The sequence below is a fragment of the Sceloporus undulatus genome, chromosome 2, assembly GCF_019175285.1.
Source record: "Sceloporus undulatus isolate JIND9_A2432 ecotype Alabama chromosome 2, SceUnd_v1.1, whole genome shotgun sequence".
In the NCBI taxonomy this organism is placed as follows: Eukaryota; Metazoa; Chordata; class Lepidosauria; order Squamata; family Phrynosomatidae; genus Sceloporus; species Sceloporus undulatus.
The window spans coordinates 106,330,863-106,354,775 of record NC_056523.1 but is presented as its reverse complement, the minus strand read 5'-3'; the positions used below and the strand labels follow the sequence as shown (position 1 = coordinate 106,354,775).

Genomic DNA, 23,913 nt, shown 5'->3' with positions numbered 1-23,913 from the left:
GTCAGCGACCTCTTCGATCGGTGGGGAACCCCCCGGATCGACCTCTTCGTGACCAGGTGGAACAGCCACTGTCCCCAGTTCTGCTCCAGGAAGCGGATGGACGGATCCCTCGGAGACGCATTCGCTTTCCTCTGGACGGGAGAGCTCCTCTACGCCTTCCCTCCATTCCCTCTCATCATCAGGGTGGTGTCCAAGATGACCACGGACCGCTCGCATGTGATCCTGATCACCCCGTGGTGGCCGAGACAGCCTTGGCTTGCATCCCTTCTCCACCTACCCAGGAGATGCTTTCTCCGCCTCGATCCCCGCCCGGACCTGCTGTCGATCCAGGACGGACGGATTCTCCACCCAGACATCGAGAGCCTGCCGCTGGTAGCCTGGAGGATACAGCCCTGACTGCCCTGCCGGAGGCAGTGAGGACGATGATCCTGGCTGCAAAGAAACCTTCCACCCAGCGGTCCTATGCCCTGAAGTGGAAGAGATTTGGCCTCTTCCTCGACCGAATGGGCTTGTCTCCTGCTCAGGTGTCCACTCCAGTGGTGCTGGAGTTTTTGATCGCACTTTTGGATGAGGGGCTATCCCTTGCATCCATCAAGTGTTACTTGTCTGCCATTTGTGCCAAATATCAGTTCGGGGGGAGGGTTTCCTTCTTCAAGGACCCCTTGGTGAAGGGGTTCCTTAAGGGATGTGCCAACCTGTATCCTCCTGTGTCGGTACCTACACCGGCTTGGAGTTTGGAGGCGGTACTGTCCGCCCTCCAATCCAAGCCCTTTGAACCGATGGCCACAGCGGACTTGAGACTACTGACTTGGAAAACCGCTTTTCTTGTGACCATCAGCTCTGCCCGCCGTGCGGGCGAACTCTGTGCCTTACGGAGGGACCAGCCATTCTTGAGGTTCCACAGGGACAAGGTGGACCTCCGTACAGACATTACTTTCTTGCCGAAGGTAGTGTCTTCTTTCCACATGTGCCAAGACATTGTGTTGCCCACTCTCGCATCCAGCCCGACTTCGGATGCGGAGCAACGCCTGCACTCTCTTGATGCCAGGAGAGCACTGGCTTTTTATTTGGACAGGACTGCTGCCTCCAGTCGGTCCGAGAGACTTTTCCAATGCTACTAGGAGCCGAAGAAAGGGTTGCCTGTGTCTGCGCAGAGGTTTTCCAAATGGGTGGCTAGTACCATCCACCTCTGCTATGAACTGCTGGGCAAGCCTCTCCCTGGCAGGGTTTGGTCCCACTCCACAAGGGCAATGTCGGCATCCTCTGCTTTCCTGTCGGGGATTCCCTTGGAGGATATCTGCAAGGCTGCTGTCTGGTCCCAACCTCTAACCTTTATTAAACATTATAGGTTGGACACCAGGCCATCCGAGACGCAGCTTTTGGGAGGGCTGTTTTGGTTTCAGGATTGCACTGATTGCACTACTGATGGTTTGTGTTTTAGCACTTATGTACAGTTGACACTGTTTACATTCTGTTGAATGTTGGTTTGCACAAATTCTATGGGACCGGTCTTGCATGACCTCTTGTTCCCTTCTCAGGTCCAGCTATGGCGGGGTACAGACCGCTGCTTTGCGGCGGTCTGCCGCCGCCGCCGGCTAGTCCGCGGGGGAGTCGGAGCCTCCACACGGCGCGGCTCCCCTGCGGACTGAAAACGAAGCTCCAAAATGGAGCTTCTTTTCGAGTCGCGTTTGCGACGTAGCGAGGCGCCAGGGGCGCACTCGCTACGTCACAAAGGACGCGACGCGTACGGACGCTCAGCGTCCGATACGCAAAGATGGCGCCGGCCATGTAGAAGGGCCGGTGCCATCTTGTACGGACGGAGTCCGTATTAAGCCAAGGGGCGTCTAAAAGAGACGCCCCTTTTTTTAAAATGGGACGTCCTCCGGACGTCCGAAATGCCGGTTTGTAACCGGCCTATGTTTGCCTTTTGCATGAACAAAAAGACTGACTCTTTTTATGGTTCCAGGTGTTTATTATTGCAATAAATATACCTTTGGTTTACCATAGCTTTGGTTTCAGGACACTCCCTCCGCCGCATACCTAAGCTTGTCAGTCTAAACCCATTTGTATGATTCGCAGAGACCACGAAGAAGAAGGACAGGTTGCTTACCTGTAACGGTATTTCTTCGAGTGGTCATCTGCGAATACATACAAATCCCACCCGTCCGTCCCCTCAGTGTCCTGCTCTCATTGGCTCTTTCCATCGCCTGCTTGGCGGAAAAATTGCGGAACTGGGGAAAAGAGCGGGAAGGCAGGGGCCTTATAACGGGTGGGCAGAGTTACCGCCAAAAAGTTTCTATATGTTGCAAAGTAAACTTTGCCCAGTGATTCCAGTAGGTTCCGAGCAGCACTGCGCAGGCGCAGTGAAACCCATTTGTATGTATTCGCAGATGACCACTCGAAGAAATACCGTTACAGGTAAGCAACCTGTCCTTCTCTTCACTACATCCAGAGAGGTCTGATGCCATAGCAGCAATGCTTGATATGCTTGTATCTGATTCCTAAGCCCCACTCAAACCCCCAAACCTGCTTTGAAATCCTAAAGGTCTACTCTAGAGGTTTACTGTTCCTTTGGAGATCATTATAAGTACACAGCTGTTTGCAACAATATCTGTTTTTGACCTACAAATATGCTAAATGGTAGGCTACAGTGTTTATGGCTTGAGGCTGGCAGAAAGCATTTTTCTCCCCTAAGAAGCAGCACTTTCCCTCATTTGGCTTCAGCCTCTGCTTTCTGTAGAAAATTGGATACCAAAGGGGGGGGGGGAATTAAAGACGTTGCAAACATTGTGAGACAAGTAGGCTGGATTTCATCCAGACGCTGAGGCAGTTGCTTTTATCTTTGTCGTTTAACAGCTTGTGTTTGTATTAATACCTTTAGTACCTTTTGTGGAAGGCTCCAAAGGCTGATTTTCTACATGGAGCAAAAGCTGGTGAAAAAAAATCTATTTTGTGTTCTGTGGGCACTTAGGTGCTATTGAGAAGGAAAACAGTGGCTGTACAAGCTTGAGACACAACTGAGAAACCCAGTGGCTTGTGTATTTTATTCCAACAGGAGATGGCACTGTTAGGCAGATACTCAGCTGCAACAAGACCAAGTGATAAATGGGGCAGGTGGGGACAGATTCATTAGAGATAAATGCCCCATTCAAGCCATTATTAAACTGTATCCAATGAGGGAGAATAAGGTCATACATACCAGACTTCCTCTATGTGTGCTGCTGCCACCTCTCATGACAGCTTGAAAATATCACCTTTTGAACTACAACACCCAGAATCAGCCTGCCTGTGAGGGGATACTGGGAGCTGCAATCCACAAAAAACAAAAACAAAAAACTGTTCAAAGCTATACCTCTCACTTTCCTGCATTGAACCGGAAGCTTTGATGAGGGATTTGAAGCATGATTGTCTAGAAATTAAGGATATTCTTTGTTGTTGTCATCATGTTGTGTGCCTTCATGTAGATTATGATTTATGGCAACCCTAAAGGATACCTGTCATGGTTTCTGAGGCTGAGACTTTGAGTTGTCCGAAGTCATCAAGTGGGTTTCCTTAGCTGAGTGGGGATTCAAATCCTGGTCTCCAGTGTTGTATCCCAACACTCAAACCACTATGCTGTGGTAGCTGATAAGGATATTCTATCTACTCTTAATTAATATGCAAAAGGATCTTGTAGCACTTTTGAGACTAACAGAAAGAGACAGGTTGGTACCATGAGCTTTTGTAGACTTGAGTCTATTTTCTGATTTTCCAGATTACTATAGCTATAGAGTTTATCATGCGGAGGAAATCTGGTGCAAAAGCAGGATTTAACAAGTATGAAAAACCGGTAAAAGCGGGTTGATTTTCACACATGTTGTTGTTAGACTTGTGTTAACCTGAACAGAAAGTAAATAAAAGCCAGTCCTTTTTACTCTCAGGATTTTCCAAAAGTAAAAAAGGAATGGCTTTTGTCTACTTTCCCTCCACTTTCCGTTCGGGTTAACATTAGTTTAACAATGACGTTGTGTGAAAACCAACCTGCTTTTGAGGTTTTTTTTTTCCAATTTAAGCTCCCATTTTTGGATGGGATTTCTCCCGTGTGATAAACTCCAAGATCTGTGGATTCTGCTCTTAATTAAGTTAAGGATATTAAATTAAGAATTTCTCAAAGCTGCTGTCCAAATATCTTTGAGAATTCTTGGAGGACAGGAGACATCCCTGCAGATTGGAGGAGAGCAAGTATTGCCTTTTCTCTTTAAAAGGGGCACAAAGAGGACCCAAGAAACTACTGGCCAGTCATCTTGAGGTCAAAATAAATAAAGGTGCTAGAATAGATGATTAAACAGTCAGTCTGTGAGTACTAAGAAAGGAACACTATGATTACTAAGATCCCACATGGATTTCTTGAAAACAAATCATGCCAAATAATCTTCTCTCTCTCTCTCTTTCTCTCTCTCTCTTTTAAAATAGAATTACAAGCTTTGTAAGTCAGGAGTGTACTATGGATGTAATAAATCTTGATTTCAGTAAGGCTTTTGACAAATTCCTCTGTGATACTCTTCCAAGCAAGCTGGTGAACTGTGGAGTAGACTGTTACAGTTAGGTGGATCTGTAATTGGTTGACAGGCCAGAAAGCAGTCATCCCAGAGAATCCAGAGAGCAGTCATCAATGATTGTTGTCCATCCAGTAGAGAAGTGACTAGTGGGATACCTCAGAGTTTTATACTGGAACCGGTGTTGTATAAATGATTTGGATGATTTAATAGAAAGCATGTTTATGACTCAAAATGGGGAGTAGCTAATACTCCAGGTGACAAGAACAGAATTCAAAGTAAGTCTAATTTATTTTATTTGATGGGTTTATTGTCAGGAAATGACATTGGTGTGGCCACTAGGGGGAGCTGTTGTGCCCTCCCCTTTTTCTTCCCACTGAGCCTCGCCCCACTATCTCTTCAGTGTTTTAAAAGGGACACAGGTGAACTGCACAGTCCATTTCTGCCAAAAGGCAGATGTTTGGGGAGCAGTGGTGTCAGTCCCCTTAAGGTGTCACCTGCTATGCTCTGCACCCCTCTCACCCCCTACTGACATCCTTAGTCTTTGGCGCAGTACAGACCGCCAAAAAAATGGAAAAACTGCTGGCACCTGTTTTTCCTCCGGAGGGAAACCACAGTCGCCAAAACGTGTGGCTTCTCGCTGGCAGAAAAAGAACCCTCGAAAAGTGGGGTATTTTTATGCTGCAGCGGTGTGCGGATGCTGCGTGGCGCTTACATAACAATGGCAGTTCCCATGTATACAGGGCGCCACCATTGTTACACCCTCATCACGTGCTGGGGTGTGTGGGCGCACCACCCCAGGGCAACCCTAGCATGTGACAAGGGTATCACGAAAGGCCCATCTGTTCCAGGCCTTAGTTGTCTTTCTCATAAACCTATATGGTCTTGAGTGTTCCTATATTTGAGTGAGGGGATGACAACATCTGGCATGGTGAACCTGATGCCAGAGAGTGTTCTGATGGGAAAGGAAGACAATATATATTGTATGCATGTGGATGTTTACTAGGAAAACAAGAGAGAGAGCTTGGGAGGGAAGGAATTAGGTGAGCAGCCTGAGGTGAGAAGGTGACAAGGTGGTGGTTTTTTTTTTAAAAAATAATAAACTGGGAGAGCAGTGTCAATTTTACTCTAAGCTTATGTTTGTCTTCCTAAGACAGATCTCTTCCAGCAAGCCTTTCCTGAATAACTAACTGGGCCACCAACTGAACCATCCCTTTGATTATGCTGGAGCCCCATTCACTTGCTTTTATTTATTTTAATGTATGTTTTTAATAGCTAATTGTTTAACTGTTTAATTGTTTAAAGTGGCGGTGGGAACTATTGGGATATCTGGTTTTGTATGTATTGGGATATGTGGTTTTGTATGTATTCTTTTAACTGTAAGCCACTCCAGTTGTCATGGTCAGAGAGGCAGGATATAAATCAAGTTTTATTTATTATTATTTATAAATATTTTAATTTTCACGTTGGCGTTGGCCTTGTGGTTTCAGATTTCAGGGCTGCCGTTCCATTTCCTTTTCCTCCGTTTCTAAAAGGACAAGAGTGAACTTTACAGAACCTATGTTGCCTATTCCACTTTCTTTCTCAGTTCAGAAGGGTTAATTAAATGTCACAGGGTAAGCAAGCTGATGCCATCCCAGCCTCTTATGAACAAGCTGAAGCAAGTTGTACTTGCGTCCTTACTGGGCCTCGGGCTGTCAGATCAGAGGCCATCACTTCTACTGTTTTTATCAGCACTGTCTAGCAAAGAGCAGGAAGCACCAATAAGCTGTAGAGAGAGCTGAAGTCCACTGGCTATCTTGTCCTCTTCGTAGTATCTTTCATAGCTAACCTATCACATTGCCAGGTGTGGCAAGGATAATGCCACTAGCAGTTCATTGTGCATCCATGTTGCCTTTGTATAAATAGTGTGGGCTTTGCCTTATGTCGCTGCTGTCAATCGCACCAGCAAGTGCTGTAAAGATGGTTAAAAAAACAAAAGGAGCCCTAGTGGTGCAGTGGTTAAATGCCTTTACTGCAGCCACTCTCAAAACCATAAGGTTGTGAGTTCAATACCAGCAAAAGGGCTCAAGCTCGATTCAGGCTTGCATCCTTCTGAAGTCCTAAAATGAGTACCCAGATTGTTGGGGGCAATTAGCTTACACTTTGTAAACCGCTTAGGGAGTGCTTAAGTGCACTGATAAGCGGTATAGAAGTGTACTTGCTATTGCTATTTCCCTCCCTTTAAAATCTACCCAATGTTGTTCAACGAGGAAACCTGGGTCATAAAGCTGTTTAGGATCCATCAGCAGTCTCTTCTCTGTGAAGGCTTTAACCTGGTTGCACAGTGTATAAATTCAAATACCCTATTTCCACATTTGTTAACCGCTGGTTCTTTGACTAATGCCTGTTTAGTACTCTTGTTTTTACTACACAACCCTGGACATGATAGCTTCTGTTCTCAAGGAAAGTGTACAAGGATTTTCTTGATGAACCTCCAGCTAGCATGGTATTGTGTTCTGAGTGTTGGACCAGGACTTCAAGAGATCAGGGTTTGAATCCCTGCTCATCCATGGAAACCCATTCTCTGAGCCCTAGAAGGCGGCAATGGCAACCTTCCTTTGAACAAATCTCCATCTTAAAGTTGTTATTAAATTGGAAAAAACTTGAAGGCACACAACCAGCATAGCCACCACGAGCAGCACCTGGATAGGATCAAGGCTGAGGTATTGCTGTAGGTCACTTGACTCAGGGACATAGTCAAGGGGGGCGTCCGTAGGGTCCAGACCCCCCATTCCGTTAGACCCAATGAATGGTGCGTGCTGCTGTGGTGCCGTGCCCAAGCCACATTATAATGGTGGCACTTAGTCTGGACCCCTCCCCTCCCAAAATCCTGGCTACGTCCCTGCTGGACTGAGACCTCTAATATTTCACCAAGGTAATGTATATTAACACAGCTACTATGCTATATTTTGTTACCAAGAGAGAGAGAGAGAGAGAGAGAAGCCCTGACTAAACATGATGATTTAGATCCCACTAATGATCTATATCAGAAGTAAAACACATATAATAGTACATTTAGTGGAACTGGGATGACTGCAGTCTATAGCAGTAAATCTATGAAGAAGGTTGGTTTTGACCTTATTGTGACACAAAAATGGAGAATGTTGTGATAGGTTAACATTCTAGAAACTTCATTTCACTTTTCAGTCAAAACTGGATCTTCGATCCAGTATCATATTCCAAATGGATAAACCTATACGTTGTTTTATCACAGCTGAGAAAAATCAGCTGCCTGTTATTACACAATCTCCATTGATTTTTTCTCTGCCAGAATGTGAAGATTGGAATGATTTGTTATTTACACTGAGGTAAGATGGTAAAGAGCCACTCACTGGTGAATCTTTTGCTACAAGAGATAGCACACATCTACTCTCAGTTTTACAATTGGTTCTTCCACAGCTGCTCTGGGTTGTAGTGGGGTCTTCCCAGTGCTAAACCTTTTTGGGGAATAGGGACCAGGACCTGGGTGGCTCCTGTACAATTCTGACCAACTGCAGGAGGACTGGCCGTAAAGTCAAGAGTGTAAACAAGGAGCAGTCATTTTTGGAACCTGATCTCTTTGTGTGTTGAGCTGTACAGTCCATGTTATATTTAAAAATAAGGAAAGAACCCTAAAAAGGGAGAGCAGGGGCCTAGAAGCTGCCCTTTAACATTTAGCACTGGGACAGCAACTACAATGATACACAGTTCAGCTGGTCCCAGCTGTCTTCACTAACAGTGGATTTATTTCAATTTGAGAGCAAGCATGGTGTTGGTGGAGTCATTGGGGTGTGTGTGTGCATGATGCAGTCTGCACTTGGTGACACCACAGAAGTGGAGTAACATCCGGTCGGGCCCTCTCTCCACACTACTCCCTTGGCACTGTCCCCACACATGCTCCCACCCTCCCCAAAGCTTCCCATGCTCCCCTGTGTGCTCTACCACCCTCCCTGCACCTTCCCCCCTCTCCTGTGCATGCTTCCCCCTCTCCCCACCATCGCTCTCACCCTCCCCCACATGCACTCCCACCTTCCCTGCACCATCCTGCGCTCCCCCACGTGTGCTGCCCCTTGTGCCATCCCAGATGGGACAGCTTGAGGGGGAGGGAGCATGTGCCCCTGGAAGCCCAACCCCTAAAAGCCCTTCCCCTTGCACTGGGTAATACCCGGTGCAAGAACACTACTGCATGGTGTATTGATTTCGGTATCTGACTATGGCTCTGGAGACCAGGGTTTGAATCCCTGCTTGACAATGGAAGCTCACTGGGTGATCTTGGGAAAGTCACATTCTCTGAACCTCAAAGGATGGCCATGGCAAACCTGCTCTGAATAAATTCTACAACAAACAAAAAAAAATCCACCATAGGTTTTCTTTAGGGTTATTATAAATGATAACAAGAACAAACTGGTTTTACAGAAGTATTGCTTTAGTTTTCCCATATGTATGGTTGTGTGTGTGGTGGCACAGTGGTTAAATGCTGGTACTGCAACCTCAACATTGCAAGTTTGATCCCAGGGCTCCAAGGTTGATTCAGCCTTCCATCCTTTTGTAGGTCAGTAAAATGAATACCCAGCTTGTTGTGGCAATTGGTTTACAGATTGTAAACTGCTTAGAGAGTGGTGAGTTCACTGTTAAGAGCTATAGAACTGTAAATGCTATTGCTATTGTGCACATGCATGGGCATTTAGGTCATATACCTTTGGCATGGTTGGCTGTCTTTTGTTTCCCTGTCCTGTCAATTGTCATGTACATTGATGGCGCTATATAAATAAATGATGATAACAATAGTAGTAGTAATACTTATCATGATAATGGTAACATACTATACATTGGGCACCTCTGTCCCAAGTTGGGAAATTTCAGTTAGATCAAAACATGGCAGCCAGATTGATTACTCATACATCCAGGAGTGATTTTATGACACCAATATTAAAACCACTACACTGGCTGATAATTAGTTTCTTGGTAAAGTACAAAATATTGGTTGTTACCTTTAAAGCCCTACATGGCTTAGGTCCTGGTTAGCTACAGAATTACCTTCTCCCATCAACCATAAATGTGTACTACATTTTACAAGTACATTTACTTGCCTGGTGGCATCCACTAATGTTTCACAAAGGCTAAAAGTTCACCAAAGATCCTTGTTTTCAGGTATTTGACCCAGTTGAGCCTTCCTTGGGGAATAAATTCCACAGCTGTGATATGTTGGCCAAAGAAGGTCCTGTGTTTCATATGCTTTACTTTGAAAGGCCCTGTTTCCAAGACCAGGTTTCTCAGTAAAGCAATAAGGAGACAAACTCCATGTGCTATAAGGTGGTCAACTGTTTATCCCTTTTAGCCCCATGTGTTTTGGCTTATCTGGGAAAAGGCCTTCTTCAGGGGCTAAAATGAAATACAAATACAAATATTTGATAGGTATTTAAAAAAACAAGACAACACTAAGTTAACTGTATGAACTACATAGTATTACATTATTATTCATATCAGAAACATACATACCCTTTGGCAGAAATCACTGGTGTTCTAAACACTCCCCATTGGACAGGCTGCATTAGACAAACTTCAAATCAAGTGCTACAAACCCCAGATTTTCTTTACAAATCCCACTTTCTGTGCCAAAAAGATGCTATTCATTTGCACGAAGGACATAATGCAAAGTATTACAGTGCTATTCAAATATATTCTTAGATTTCTTACTTATTACTTATAACAGATTCAATTCATACTTAGAGAAGAAATCTATGGGTTTTAAGTTAGTCATGAGTACGGTGGATCTCATTTTATAAATAGGCCTACTCCAAGTTTGGCTGTTGTGGGATCCAATCCTATATTATTATCCTACTTTTCCTTAGAAGAATACAGAGTGATAAATAACATTCTCCCACATTGTATCATCCCACAACAATATGTGGTGGACTAGTCTTGGTGAACTTGATGGCAGAGTAAAGATTTGAAACACAAGCTTCTTTGTATCTCAATCAGAGCTCTTATATCACAGTATCAAACTGGCATCAGCTGAGTGACAAAATAATATTCATAAATTTACACTATCACCTGTTCTGGCCATTTGTGTACCTTCTCTAGGTGCTGACTTGCAGCAGCAATCTCATAGAGTTTTCTTGGAAAGATTTATTCCAAGGAGATTTACCATTGCTGCCTTCTAAAGTGTATAACTTTATCACATGAGGCTATAAAAGCAAAATAAGATAAAAGTGTATTTGGGCAGTACTTATCGCACAATGTCATGTGTTCTGCTGCTGTCTTGCATTCCATTTGTTACAGTAGTGTACCTTTTCACTGACAGGAAAAACCTGTCAAGAATTCTCAGTCTCGCTGCTATGCTATTACTGCCTTTGTGCAATAGGTCCCTTTTACTACAGTTCTGCTTCTCAGGCAGTCATGTGGTGTCACTGGGTGTGATTCTGCTCCTTTCTCCTCTTCCCCTCACAGCAATTGCATCTGCCAACACCTTCTCAAAGCCAGCTGTTGTGTGCACATTCACACGGCAGCTGGCTTTAGGAGGTGGTTGACAGCGATGATCACTTATTCCATCCGTATCCTGAAGCATGGGGCTGCTGTATGAATGTGCACACAGCAACTAGCTTTAGGAGGCAGTTGGCAGCTATGGAAATAATAATAATAATAATAATAATAATAATAATAATAATAATGTTTTATTTATAGCCCGTTTTTTCATGAGAAATCAAGGCAGGTTACAACATGTAAAAACTATGTGTTACATATCAAATCCAATTAAAATTTATCCCTCTCCCAACCTCCCATCTCAAATTATAAAACAAAATTAAATAAATTACAATATAAAATGTTTTAATGATAAAATCAACAGAGTTGGGGAAAAGAGGAAAGGACTCTATAGTAGGAGGGAGAAGATGCTATCGTGCTCAGAGAGGGGAGACTAATTTGGAAAGGAGAAATATCACATGGAGAAATTATCACATGGAGTAATACTCCCGATAGAGATGTGGCATTGAAAAACTCAAAATTGGGTATTATTGCATGTGCCAACAGCCAGGAGAACAGGCAAGTGCAAGCTGGATGCAGCCCAGACTCAAGCCATGCTTACTCAGCCAAATTTTGAAAATGGGAACCTTCGTTTTTTGAAAAGCCACTGGATAAGCACAGCAGGGGTCTGAGCTACATCCGGGTTGCACTCACCCGGCCACCGGCACATGTGATAATACCCAATTTTGAGTTTTCAATCCCCCATCTATATTGGGAGTATTTCTCCATGCAATAACCTCCTATGATTGCTCATTCTCTCTTTCCTCTCAGAAGATAGTGTTTGTCAGTGTGGAAAAGAGATCATATGACCATAGACTGCCAAAACACTATATTCAGGAAGAATGTGATATATGATTCCAAATGGATTGCTTCCATTCTTAAACTAAAGTAATTGTGGCAGGACAGCAGGCTGGTGTGATGAAATCCTGAAAGAGTGTGACTTTGTCCTAGGTTCACCCACCGTGTTTCCATGGCTGAATGAGAATTTGAACCCTGGTCTCCCTCAATGCTAGTCCAACACCCAAACTCCTTCACCATTCTGGCTCTTGCTCTTGGTATCTTTCTTTTTAAGCCTACCTCCAGCAGGCTTCAGTTGCTCACCTTAACAAAGACATATTTAACCACAGATGCCAAAAATATCATTCAAGCCATTATCAGACAGCAGTGTATTTTGCACAAAACTCATGTTTAAAAAAAACTCAAGGCTGTGTACAGGACTTTCCTCCAGAGTGATATGGTTTAAGACCAAAAGCTATTGGTATTGGCATATAAGTCAGCTACTACCTTGATTTAGGGCTGCTTTGGGAATGACTATGTTCTTCCATTGCTGTCAGAGGGTGGGGGAAATAGTCCCTTTAGGGCATTATGGTGTCAGTTTAACTGTTGTGATTTACTGAGATCCTGCAGTTGTATGAAAAAAAAACACAATTCTGCTGAAGAAGAGTGAGTGAGTCCGAGAAAGAGAAATGATTTTTCAGGAACAGAAAAGAATTCAATCTTATTTTTTATTAACAAGCTTGCTGTTTCTCCACAAACATGTTATACACACATAGCGGCTAGGGAACTCTGAATGTTTTAGACCAAAAAGGTAACTTTTCCAAGCTCTGGTCTAGCACTCTATTTCATAGTCCCACGTCAAACAAATATTCTCCTGTTTTGCCACAGATAAATTACAAAAAGCCTATTTGCCCTGAACTTGATGTAATAAGTAATTTAAAAACGTTTGATACTCTTAAAAGCTATTGTTTTGATGGTGGGAAGTTTTTGATATTTTCTGCACAGTAAGAAGTAATCAGAATTTTGTGTATAAGACTTTTAAAAAATAAAACGAATAGTGTGGGCCCTTGGCATCAGCTGGGGTTTGGTTCCTGGACCTCATGTGGATACCAAGATCCATGGATGCTCAAGTCCCATTAAATACAATGGCATTGTAATATAGATAATAATAATAATAATAATAATAATAATAATAATTTGTATCCCGCCTCTCCCTGTATTGGACCGAGGCGGGTAACAACAAACAAAAACAATAATATAATATAGAATCATAGAATTGGAAGAGACCACAAGGGCCATCCAGTCCAACCCCATTCTGCCATGAGAGAACTCTCAATCAAAGCATCCCTGATAGATGGCCATTCAGCCTCTGTTTAAAGACCTCCAAGGAAGGAGACTCCACCACACTCTGAGGGAGTGTGTTCCCCTTGTGCTTTCCCTTTTATAAAATAGCAAAATCAAGGTTGCTTTTTGGAATTTATATATTTTAAAAATATTTTCAAGCCATGGATAGCTGAATTTGTGGATAAAAAAATGGATACAGAATGCTGACTGTAACAATGTTAATTAAAATGCTTAGTGGAAAGAGAGAGAAGTTTTCTTACATTTTTCACAGCCATGAGCTTAGAATGAACTGAATCTAATCCACAAAATGTGTCTTTCTGATATATTTACATTGAATTAGATTAGTATTTATAGATTTTAGCCACCTTCTAGAAATAAAGAAAATAGTATCTTTTTAAAGTCAGAGTAGACAACTGCCAACATGGTGTGAGGTGCCAGCATGGTGTAGTGGTTTGAGTGGTCTCCATACTATGACTTTAGAGACCAAGGTTCAAAACCACAGTTCAGCCATGGAAACCTACTGGGTGACCTTGGGCAAATCACACTCTCTCAGGCTCAGAGGATGGCCATGGCAAACCCCTTCTGAAGAAACTTGCCAAGGATGTCATGAGAGCAACAAAAACTTTTTATGTGAGGTGTGTGTTGGTGTTTGTGCTACTGTTTGAAATGACCTTTCCAAGTTAGAACAGATAACATTGAATATTGGAAATCCACTGAATATGACCAAGCATATACTATCACTTATTTTCTGCACTCGCACAAAAATCCATAGATTTTCTCCTGATGAAAAATCTGAGACTGCAATGAATGTCGAAATGGGGGAGTTCTCCTCTCTTTTTCCTCACTGATAAAATATTTCCAAATATTATTTCCCTACATTGCTCATATTCTTCAGAAAGACATAAGTCATCATGCCTGATTAATATGCATTCTTTAGAAAACAATACCATTTGTTTGGAAAGAGGTTTTAAAATGCCACTCTAAAGGAAAATTGGTATGTGCACTTCACGTTTCCTTTCCTTCTTTCAAAACTATGAATGATTCACAGCTTTCATTGTGTTGTTAGAAGATCTGTACTCTGAAGTTCTGAACAGATGTGGAAGAAGGAAATTACAGTTGGGCAGGTGGATGCAGAAATCTATGGAGATACTGCATGTTAACTTGGAGTGCTTTGATCACTTCTTTCTTCATTGGAGGGGAAAGTGGACATTTGGGGGGGGGCTCTTTCTGATTCACAAGTGCTGTACAACCCAAATGAAGAGAAATGTATCTGAAAAGAGGGCAGAAATTACTATAAAACAAAGCAATTTGGCACCAGCATGGTGAATTTCTCTCTTGCCTTTTTCAGACTAAAGACTGCTAGGTTTATGAGCTACCTTGCTGTGAAACTCCAGGTTGCCTTTGATTTTATTGTGTGTGTCTCTGTGTGTTTTCATTTTCATCAGAAGCAAAAACTCGACAGAGCCTGTGACAACTCAACCAGGTCCCACAGGTGCTGCCACATCCAGCATCACCACTGTCATACGTACCGGAGGCAACTGGTCTACTGGCCTTTTTGATGTCTGCAGTGACAAGAAAGTTTGTAAGAGCTGAATTGTTCTTTTTAAATCTTATTTCAAAGCTGCATTCCCAGGTGACTTGGGAGAAATAGGGTATTTTTATAGACATTTTACAAGACTGCTGATTGAAAAACCTGCTGTTGGGATAATAATGAAGCTGAGATGCTATGGTATGGAGAGAATAAAAGGCTGGTGTTGATTTCTTGTCCCAGGTCCTTCTATGTTAGCTTTCCTCAAGCTGGTGCCCATCAGATGTGTTAGACCAGTGCCAGTCCCCAGGCCATCAGATGCTGGTCCCTGGAGAGTTTATGGGGAAAAAATAAATAACTATAGTCAATGGTCAAAAATATGATTCCTGTCCCTTGACTATTGCTATTATTATTATTTAGCAAACTTTGGCAAAAAATAATAGCTGCCCGTCCCCACACTATGTTAGACTTCAACTTCCAGCATCCCCAGATGGGAGAATTAGATCTATGTCCTCATCTACCCCACACTGTGATATCACTTAAGAAGCAGACGGCTTATTCTCTTATCAAGAGTCCATTGTGTTAAACCCAGTTTTGGTCACACCCTAAAGCATTTCTCCACAGAAACAAGTCCTACTGGGTTCATTAAGACTTTGCCTCCCAGGTAAGTCAAATTAGGATTGCAGCTTTAATCATGTGAAACTGAACAATCACACAAGTACAACTGAAAAAGTTCACATTTTGTCCCTGCTTTTTTCATTTAGCGTATAGTAAAGAAGATTAAATAATTAATTTCCACTTGTGTGAATATGTTTATGTGTAGTGCATGTTATCCAGTTCCTTAATAATGAAAATAGTTTGGCTGATAAAAAGGCAAACTGAGTAGAATATTAAATATGGACAACTTCATTTTATAGATTCTTGGAAGTGTTAGGAAGACAACACTCCCCCTCAATCCTTGCCCATCACGGTTGACCACCAAGCGAGGGGATGCAACAAAATTAATACTACAATCTATAATTAATGCATCCCGCAGGGAGGGGAGTTTTCCATCTAAACTAAAACAAGTGGTTGTTAAACCGCTTTTGAAAAAACCCTCCCTGGATCCCCTGGTGAGAAATAATTATAGGCCGGTCTCCCTCTTACCATTCTTGGGCAAAGTGATCGAGAGGGCAGTTGCCTTCCAGCTCCACGCTGTCTTGGATGAAACTGATTATCTAGACCCTTTTCAAACCGGCTTCTGGGTGGGATATGGAGTGGAGACTGCCATGGTTGCCTTAGTTGATGATCTCCGTCTGGGCATTGACAGGGGAAGTGTGACCCTGTTGGTGCTCTTGGACATCTCAGCGGCATTCAGTACCATAGACCATGGTATCCTTCTGGAATGCCTGAGGGAGTTAGGCATTGGGGGCACTGCGCTCCAGTGGCTCCAGTCCTACCTCTCAGGCAGATTCCAGATGGTGATGCTGGGGACAGCTGCTCTTCCAAGAGAGAGCTGACAACTGGTGTCCCTCAAGGCGCCATTCTGTCCCTCATGCTGTTTAACATTTACATGAAGCCGCTGGGATAGCTCATCCAGAGACATGGGGCACGGTGTCATCAGTATGCTGATGACACCCAAATCTATTTCTCTATATCTCCGACTGTTGCAGTGACTAGGGATGGCATCTCTCCTCTGAATGTCTGCCTTGGGTCGGTAATGGGCTGGATGAGGGTAAACAAACTCAGGCTGAATCCAAAGAAAACGGAGGTACTTGCGATAGGTACCCTAAGTCCAGGGATGGAGTTTTGTCAACCAGTCCTGGATGGGGTCACTCTTCCCCAAAAGGATGAGGTTCGCAGTTTGGGAGTACTCCTGGATCCATCTTTGCAGTTGTCATCTCAAATAGATGCAATGGCCAGGAGTAGCTCTTATCAACTACCTGGACTGAAAGGACCTTGAAGCAGTGGTACATGCACTTGTAATCTCTCATTTAGATTTCTGTAATGTGCTCTACTTGGGACTACCTTTTACCAACTTTGGAAGCTTCAGTTGGTTCAAAATGCGGCAGCCAGATTGGCACCGGTACAACTAGACTTGACCATATAACACCAGTGTTGAAATCTCTTGACTGGCTGCCAATTAGCTTCTGGGAGCAGTATAAGGTGTTGGTTATTACCTTTAAAGCCCTACATGGCTCGGGCTCAAGTTACTTGTGGGAACACCTCTCCCTACACAATCCACCTCACACACTTAGAACATCTGGAAAGTATTTATTGGAACATCATAGCACTAGGTTAATGACAACTTCCCATAGGGTGTTTACTGCTGTGATTCCAAGATTATGGAATAGCCTACCAGAAGAGATCTGTCTTATCACTACCTTAGAGGCCTTTAAGAAGGCATTCAAAATGGATCTCTTCCGGTGGGCTTATCCACTGGACTCCACATAAAAGGTTATGACGATTGTTTCACTCCTGACTATGATTTTTGGCTATTGGTGAATTGATGAATTGTTATTTTAGAGAACTAATAGGAATGTCGGTTTATTCAGTATTAGTGTTTTATTGATTGTATTTTGTATTATTGTATTATTTTTACTGATGTAATCCCACCTCAACCCTTGGGAGAGGCGGGAAATATAAATGTTGTTGTTATTGTTATTATTATTATACATGCTCCTCAGTGTCAGGGTGATAGTTTGAACTAACAGCTGAATTTACATGAACAACAGAACAATGTGGTGGAGCTTATGCTGAATCATATGCCTTCCAACAGGTTAGGGAGTCATATCTTTCAATTCTTAGCTACATAACAAACATTTGTGCATACAGAAAATTAGCATTTAACACAAAAAGAGTCATACTGAATCCAGCATTTTCTCCTCACAGCATCCTAGCAGATCGCTGTGGGAAGCTTACAGGCAGGGCATGACAGTAATAGTCTACTCAGTCTGATGTTCTGTTGTTGTTGATGATGATGAGTGCCTTTAAGTCATTTCCAGCTTATGGTGACCCTAACAGCAAACAGGATCTTCTTGGCAAGATTTGTTCAGGGGAGGTTTTCCATTCCCTTTGTCAAAGGCTGAGAGAATGTGACTTGTCCAACATCATCTAGTAGTTTTCTATGGCTGAGAAGGGATCCAGACTCCCGGAGTCCCAGTCCAACACTCAAATCACTACACCAGACTGGCTGTTATAAAGTTCCACAGCAACTGGTATTTCCAGTTTGATATTGGCTGGTATTTCTGATACTGGCTAGTAGCTACAACCCTTCTGCCTAGTAGATACTGATTGACTTGTCTGTCATCTGTATATCTAAACATTCACAAATTCATTGCAACCAAATTGTTCATTATCTCATGATTAGAAAAGCATACTGTATAGTTTCTGCTGGATTTAGCTGAGGGCTACAGAAGGGGACATGTTTAAACTTTAGAGTGGTGTACACTTCTACAACTGCACAGGAGTCTCAGTCCTGATAAATATGGGATCTAGAGTAGGCACTTTATCACACCAGCCTACTGTCCTGCCACAATCATGCTACAAGCATACTAGTTTGGCTTCATTTCTTATCACATTTTCCTCCACAATAGTGTGGAGGGGATCCATGGTTGCAAGATCTGTTTTCCACACTGCTAAATGCCACTTCTGGGAAAAACTGTGAGTGAGCTATCGTGGCTGCCAATTGCCTCCCGAATGTGGCTGCACACAGGCAGTTGGCTTCAGGAGGAGGTTGATAGCTACTGTCCTTCCTCCTTCCCACTACCAAAGTGTGGGGCTGCTGTGTGCACATTCATACAGCAATTCCATGCAAGCAACTGTAGCTGCCAACCACCTCCTGAAGCTGACTGCTATGTGGACATGCACACAGCAGCCGCTTCAGGAGGCAGTTTAGATGCAATCGCTGCTAGTGGGAGGACGAGAGGGGAGAGGAGCAGAATTATGCCCTGTCACACCATGTGACTTCCTGAGAAGTGGAGCTGCAGTGGAACAGTACAAAGGCAATAATGGAATTGAGAGACTATTGACAGTTTTGCTCATCAGTGAAAAGGTGTGCAGTAATGAATGCAACGCAAGGCAGTGGTCTTGATGTCATGTGACAAATACCAGCCAAAGATGCTTTTAGCCTTTAAATTTCTGCTTTTCAGCTTTGTGTGATAAAGCCTTTAGCTCCATAGAATGTGATTTCAATATCCATATTGACTTTCAATGGGTTCATTTGTTCAGTATTCCTACTGATTTCTAGCGGGTTCATTTGGTCAGCATTCCTGTTAGTTTCCAATGGAATCATTTTATCCCCCTTGTCAGGCATTGAACCTAATGAAAAGTGGTCTGCTTTTCTACCATACATCTTGCCCATGTCTTCAATTTGCTTTCAGTGTTCTCATAATCTGAATCATGCAGTTTGCCTGGAAAGAACTGGTGTATAGAGGATTCAAATCCTCCAGCAAGAGGTTGGCCATGGTGATTTATGTGGGTCCCCTCCAGTCAGATTGTTCTTTGAATATTCAGTGTTGATCTAGCTTTCATCATCTGTTAACAGCATTCTTGTGGTTGTGCTTAATGATAGGTGTGTGCGGTTCACTCTGCAGCCTGTGCTTGGAATGTTCTCTTGCGAGCCGCTATGGAGAATGCTTTTGTTTCCCGCTGTTGCTGGGCTCCACCATGGCATTAAGAGTTGGCACCAGAGAGCGATACAAAATACGTGTAAGTCTATGGAAATGTTCTATTCCTCTTCCACAAAGTACTGAGGTGTTGGCAGCAGGCCTTATTCCCCTCACCCTGACTCACTGGTAGTACAACCTGCAGCTGTAGCGTAAAATCTCTTGACATGGCAAGAAACAAAGTTGGTAAAGCATGCTAATGAATACTGATGACTTGAAATCATTGTGAGGGTGAAAAGTTCAGTTGAGGCAGAGCATAAGAAAACCTCGTGGTGTCATATCAGTATACATACTTGCCATTTTTCTCACCTTTCTGAAAGTCCCCCAACTCTTCTCTGTATGAAGCTGAGATCTCTTTTATTGCTAGCACTATGCCTTCTTAAAGGAGAGCAAAGACATTAAGCCCTTGAAACAGCCTCTCCTTTAGCACACCATTTGTTTATAATAGCATGTCAGTGCCAAACAAATCCCCAGGTTTTTACAGCATTGAGTAAGAGCTGCTTTATTTTTCTTCACTTTGGCTGCAATTGCATTGTCCACTAGTCCATAGTAAGGGGGAAATATTCATTTCCCATGAAATCAGGAAAGTGAGAGTAAGAGCCCAAAATTACTGTAGATTCTGTGTTAGAATATACTTTAAAGGGAGATTGTCTGAAAGTTATGGAGTTTCTGCAGTAGAATGTAAAGAAGCATGCCACATTTTTTCATGCAGCTTTATTTATTGTAAAATTATGATGCCAGAATAAGGATATTCATTTTAGTTTGACATTTTGCAGGCGTGTACTGTGAGATTGAGAGGATAACTGTTGTCCCATGTTTTCGAAATACAATGCAGAAACAATGGATGTCATCAAGGCTGATTTCCCATGCTGCCCTTTGAATGAAAAAAGTGGGGTCCTGTAAAAGCCCTTCCAAAAGCCCTTCCAAAGACTTCTAAGACTTCGGTTTTATGTCACTGAAGTATAGATCTCTCCTGCTCTTTGATTGTTTTCTGCTGCCATTGAAATATACTACTGCCATTTTAGAATTCAGAAACAAGTATTTGAGCTATCTGCCTTCTAAGGTGCCCTCAACCCTGGAGATAGTGTGAATCTCAGCTGTGGAGCTCAGCTTTTCAAAAGCTCTTGGATTCCTTTGGCAGTTGACTAAGTACATGAACACAGATTCCCTCCCCAGAAAACAGTCATTACCACCAGTGCCCATCCCCCAAAGAAAGAAAGAAGACAATTTATTAAAAAGAAATGAACAAGACACTCATGCAATACTGCCATGTGGATGAATGTTGCAAGCAACTATACAGACTAAAAACACATAATTACTCCACTAGGGATCAGTTTAAGGTTACAATGTAATTTGGTAACGCAACTTCTGGAGTCGGAATGTGCAGGTGTTCCAACTAGAGATCCTAAGCTACTCATACTTCTGTAAGTTACTCGCATCAGATCCCTCAAAAAGGGAAGGATTGATTTCTGGCCTGCTTTATTGCCCAGATGTGTCTTTTCTCCTCTTTGCTTGTCTAAAAGCCCTTTCACACTACACGATTACAGCACTGTGATCCCACTTTAACTGCCCTAGTTCCATCCTATGGAATCTTGGGGCTTATAGTTTGGTTAGAGACACTGGAGGAGCTATTTGCTTGAAAATTCCTTTCCCTAAACTGCCAATTCCAGGATTTTATAGGATTATAGCAGGTAAAGTGAAATAATGCTGCTATAATATTTAGTTTGAATGGGCCCCCAGTCTTCAAAGGAAGGAAGGGAGCCTGGCATGTCCTGGTCCTGGAGTTGTGCCAGTTCTTCCTTTCTTCTTCTAGGTCTTACTTCATAAAACCTTCCAGGCACTGCTGGACTGGCTGATGGAAATAATCAAATATGCTGTCTCTCATTTTATTATAGATACTTGTTAGGAAATATCTTTAAATAAATGTCCCCTCTCTTCAGTAAAGCAGATGGAAGGTTAAGAATATACTGTGAAGCTGTATGATGGGGTGGGCATTATGTGGCCCTCCAGATATTGTAGAACTATATCTTCCATCCCTAACTACGGACATTATCACATGGGGAAATCGGGCAAAATCGTGGGTATAAACAGCAATTATCCCATGAAAAATGTGATATCGCAATTAAGATTTTCACACGACGTCACTATTAAACAGGCAATAAACAGCAACAAATCATTCACGGGGAAATCCCAAAAATGATTTGTTGCTGTTTATTGCCTGTTTAATAGTGATGTGTGTGAAAATCTTAATTGCGATATTGCGTTTTGCACTGGATAATTGCTGTTAAACCCCCCCCCCCCCCCGATTTCCCCTGTGTGATAAGGTTCTATATGTGATGTAGTCCTCAAGGGAGATGCAATCCAGCAGTGTCTGGAAGGCCCCATATTCCTGATGTGTGTTGTAAAACAGGAGTGCTTCATTGGCACAGCACTGCGGGTGCTGCCAGAGCAATAAATCTCAGTACTATCAGTCAAAGGGCATTACTCACAAATTTCATCTTTTCTTCTATAAGTTTTTTGTTTGTTTGTTATTGTTTTGGTGGAAGTAGCAAAAGCATAGAAGAAACAGTTGGAAAAGAGAAAATGAAGATGATGTTATTGAGACCCTTTGTAAAATGCTGGGAATGATGGAGGCCTCCTCTGAAAGCAAAGAGGAGAAGGGTAGAGAGCCTCTGCTAAGTCACTTCAGAAATCATGTAGAATGTGTAACACTCCTCTTGTTATAATTGTTGTTTGTACCATCAAGCCATTTTTTACTTATATGGCCAGAATAGGCAGGCCAAAATAAAGCTGCTTTGGGTCACTTTGGAGATATGCCGTTTAAATGATGCATGTATCTTAAGAGGCCAGAAGCTGCGCTGCAGTCCTTAGGAGTGGAGCATCACTTTGGCGTGGCTTCCAGCCCCTTAGGACACATGCATCATTTAAACAACATACCTTCAAAGTGATCCAAAGCAGCTTTATTTTGGCCTGTCTATTTGGGCCCTTAGAGACCCTAGGGTGAGCATATCAGGGGGTTTTGATGGCAAAATTTGTTCACAGGGAATTTGCCTTACTCTGAGATTCAGAGAGTGAGACTTTCCCAAGGCCACCCAGTGGGTTTCCATGGTTGAGTGGAGATTTGAACCCTGGTCTCCCAGTGTCCTAGTGTAACAATGAAACCACTACGCCACACTGACTCAGTGCACTCCTCGTACCCTGATTTTTTTTTAAATGAATCTGGTCACTTCTGGCTTTGTTTTTGGCAGGTCTGGAAAGGGGAGGCAAAAATATCCCCTGGACCTTGGGAACTTGACCATCCCTGAATGAAAAGGTCAGTAGCACTTTGCCAGACCACACTGGAAAAACAATGCTGCAATTTTAATATTTTTTTAAAATGCCAAAACACAGCAAACACTGAATGCTATAGATTACCAACATTGCCATCTGTGTTTTCTTTACAAATATAAGCATATATAAAATTATATATGTATAAAAGGCATTCTCTATCCAGATAAAATGAGCATGTATGAAGGGAGAGCATGCTAGTTTCACCTCTTCCTTCACAGTTACCATCCCCTTCTGCCCATAGAGGTTGGTTGGCTGAAGAGGAAAGCTTTGGCTATCCATGGAGGCTCTCCTTCATGCATACATGAACACTGAAAAACCATGGAAACCATGTCAATTTAATTTGAACTGGTTAATGTGGAAGTAATCTGTGCCTTCTCTTTATTTTTAAGGTTTGAATCAGGGCAAAGAACTAGCATAGAGTGGTTCTAAGTAGATCAGCATTTAGTGATGTGGAAAAATGTTTTCTCAGTTATTCTAATGTGGAGAAGTTCTCTTCCTGTTTTTCCCTAGGGAACACTCTGTGAAGACTGGATGGTAGTTCATTGCTGCTGGCCTTTTGCAGTCTGTCAAATGGCCCGAGAAATGAAGAGGAGACCTATATTCCAGCTCCATGAAATGCACCAATCTCCTCCTCCACCTCCTTTCAAAGATGCTCTTCTTTAAAAACCATTCCAAAAAGCATGGGTCATAGTTCTTTCTCCCACAATGTCAAAACTGGTTTATGTAATTCTTTTTTAATCTACATTTTTCTCATGGTAAAAATTTCCCCACTGCCTCCATCATGTATCTGTTGTGTTCTCAGGGAAAGGTGCTAAGTAACAACTCCATTCCAAAAGCAGTCAGCTATTGGAGTAAAGTACCAGTCCAGGCAGGGCTACCTTGAGGGGCTGGTATTTCCAGGCATCTGCTGAAGCTGATGGTATGTGGCAGCAACAAAGCTTTCTAGCTTCTTGGAATGGGTCTTGTTTTTTCAAAATGAATGGCATCCATTTTTCATTCCGATAATACTTTTTAGTTATTTTTTAAATATGAATTTTACATGGATTTTTAATGTAAGAAATAACACAATAATATGGAGATGGGATGGTTTCTGAACATATTGAAACTGACATAAACTTCCCAGCGAAATGTGTTCTCCATTTCTTAATAAACACTAATTTAACGAAGAGCTGGTACAGTTCAACAGCTAGGAATGAGCTGTTATCCAGAG

At 42.7% G+C, this 23,913-nt stretch overlaps 1 protein-coding gene across 1 annotated transcript; it reads left to right on the top strand.

Moving 5' to 3' along the window:
* The first annotated feature begins 1,895 nt into the window (after positions 1-1,895).
* On the top strand, positions 1,896-23,811 carry PLAC8L1 (PLAC8 like 1). Its single transcript, XM_042447518.1, has 6 exons — positions 1,896-1,901; positions 3,755-3,829; positions 7,725-7,885; positions 14,645-14,781; positions 19,280-19,416; positions 23,214-23,811. Exons 1-6 carry the CDS (start codon positions 1,896-1,898, stop codon positions 23,364-23,366), a joined length of 669 nt encoding a protein of 222 aa, XP_042303452.1. The 3' UTR covers positions 23,367-23,811.
* Positions 23,812-23,913: the final 102 nt, after the last annotated feature.

Excerpts from the sequence above, each read along its gene's own strand:
- PLAC8L1 (XM_042447518.1), top strand. Across the intron at positions 3,830-7,724 it reads TTAACAAGTATGAAAAACCG|TCAAAACTGGATCTTCGATC; the intron begins GTAAAAGCGGGT and ends TTCACTTTTCAG. Across the intron at positions 14,782-19,279 it reads CTGCAGTGACAAGAAAGTTT|GTGTGTGCGGTTCACTCTGC; the intron begins GTAAGAGCTGAA and ends GCTTAATGATAG.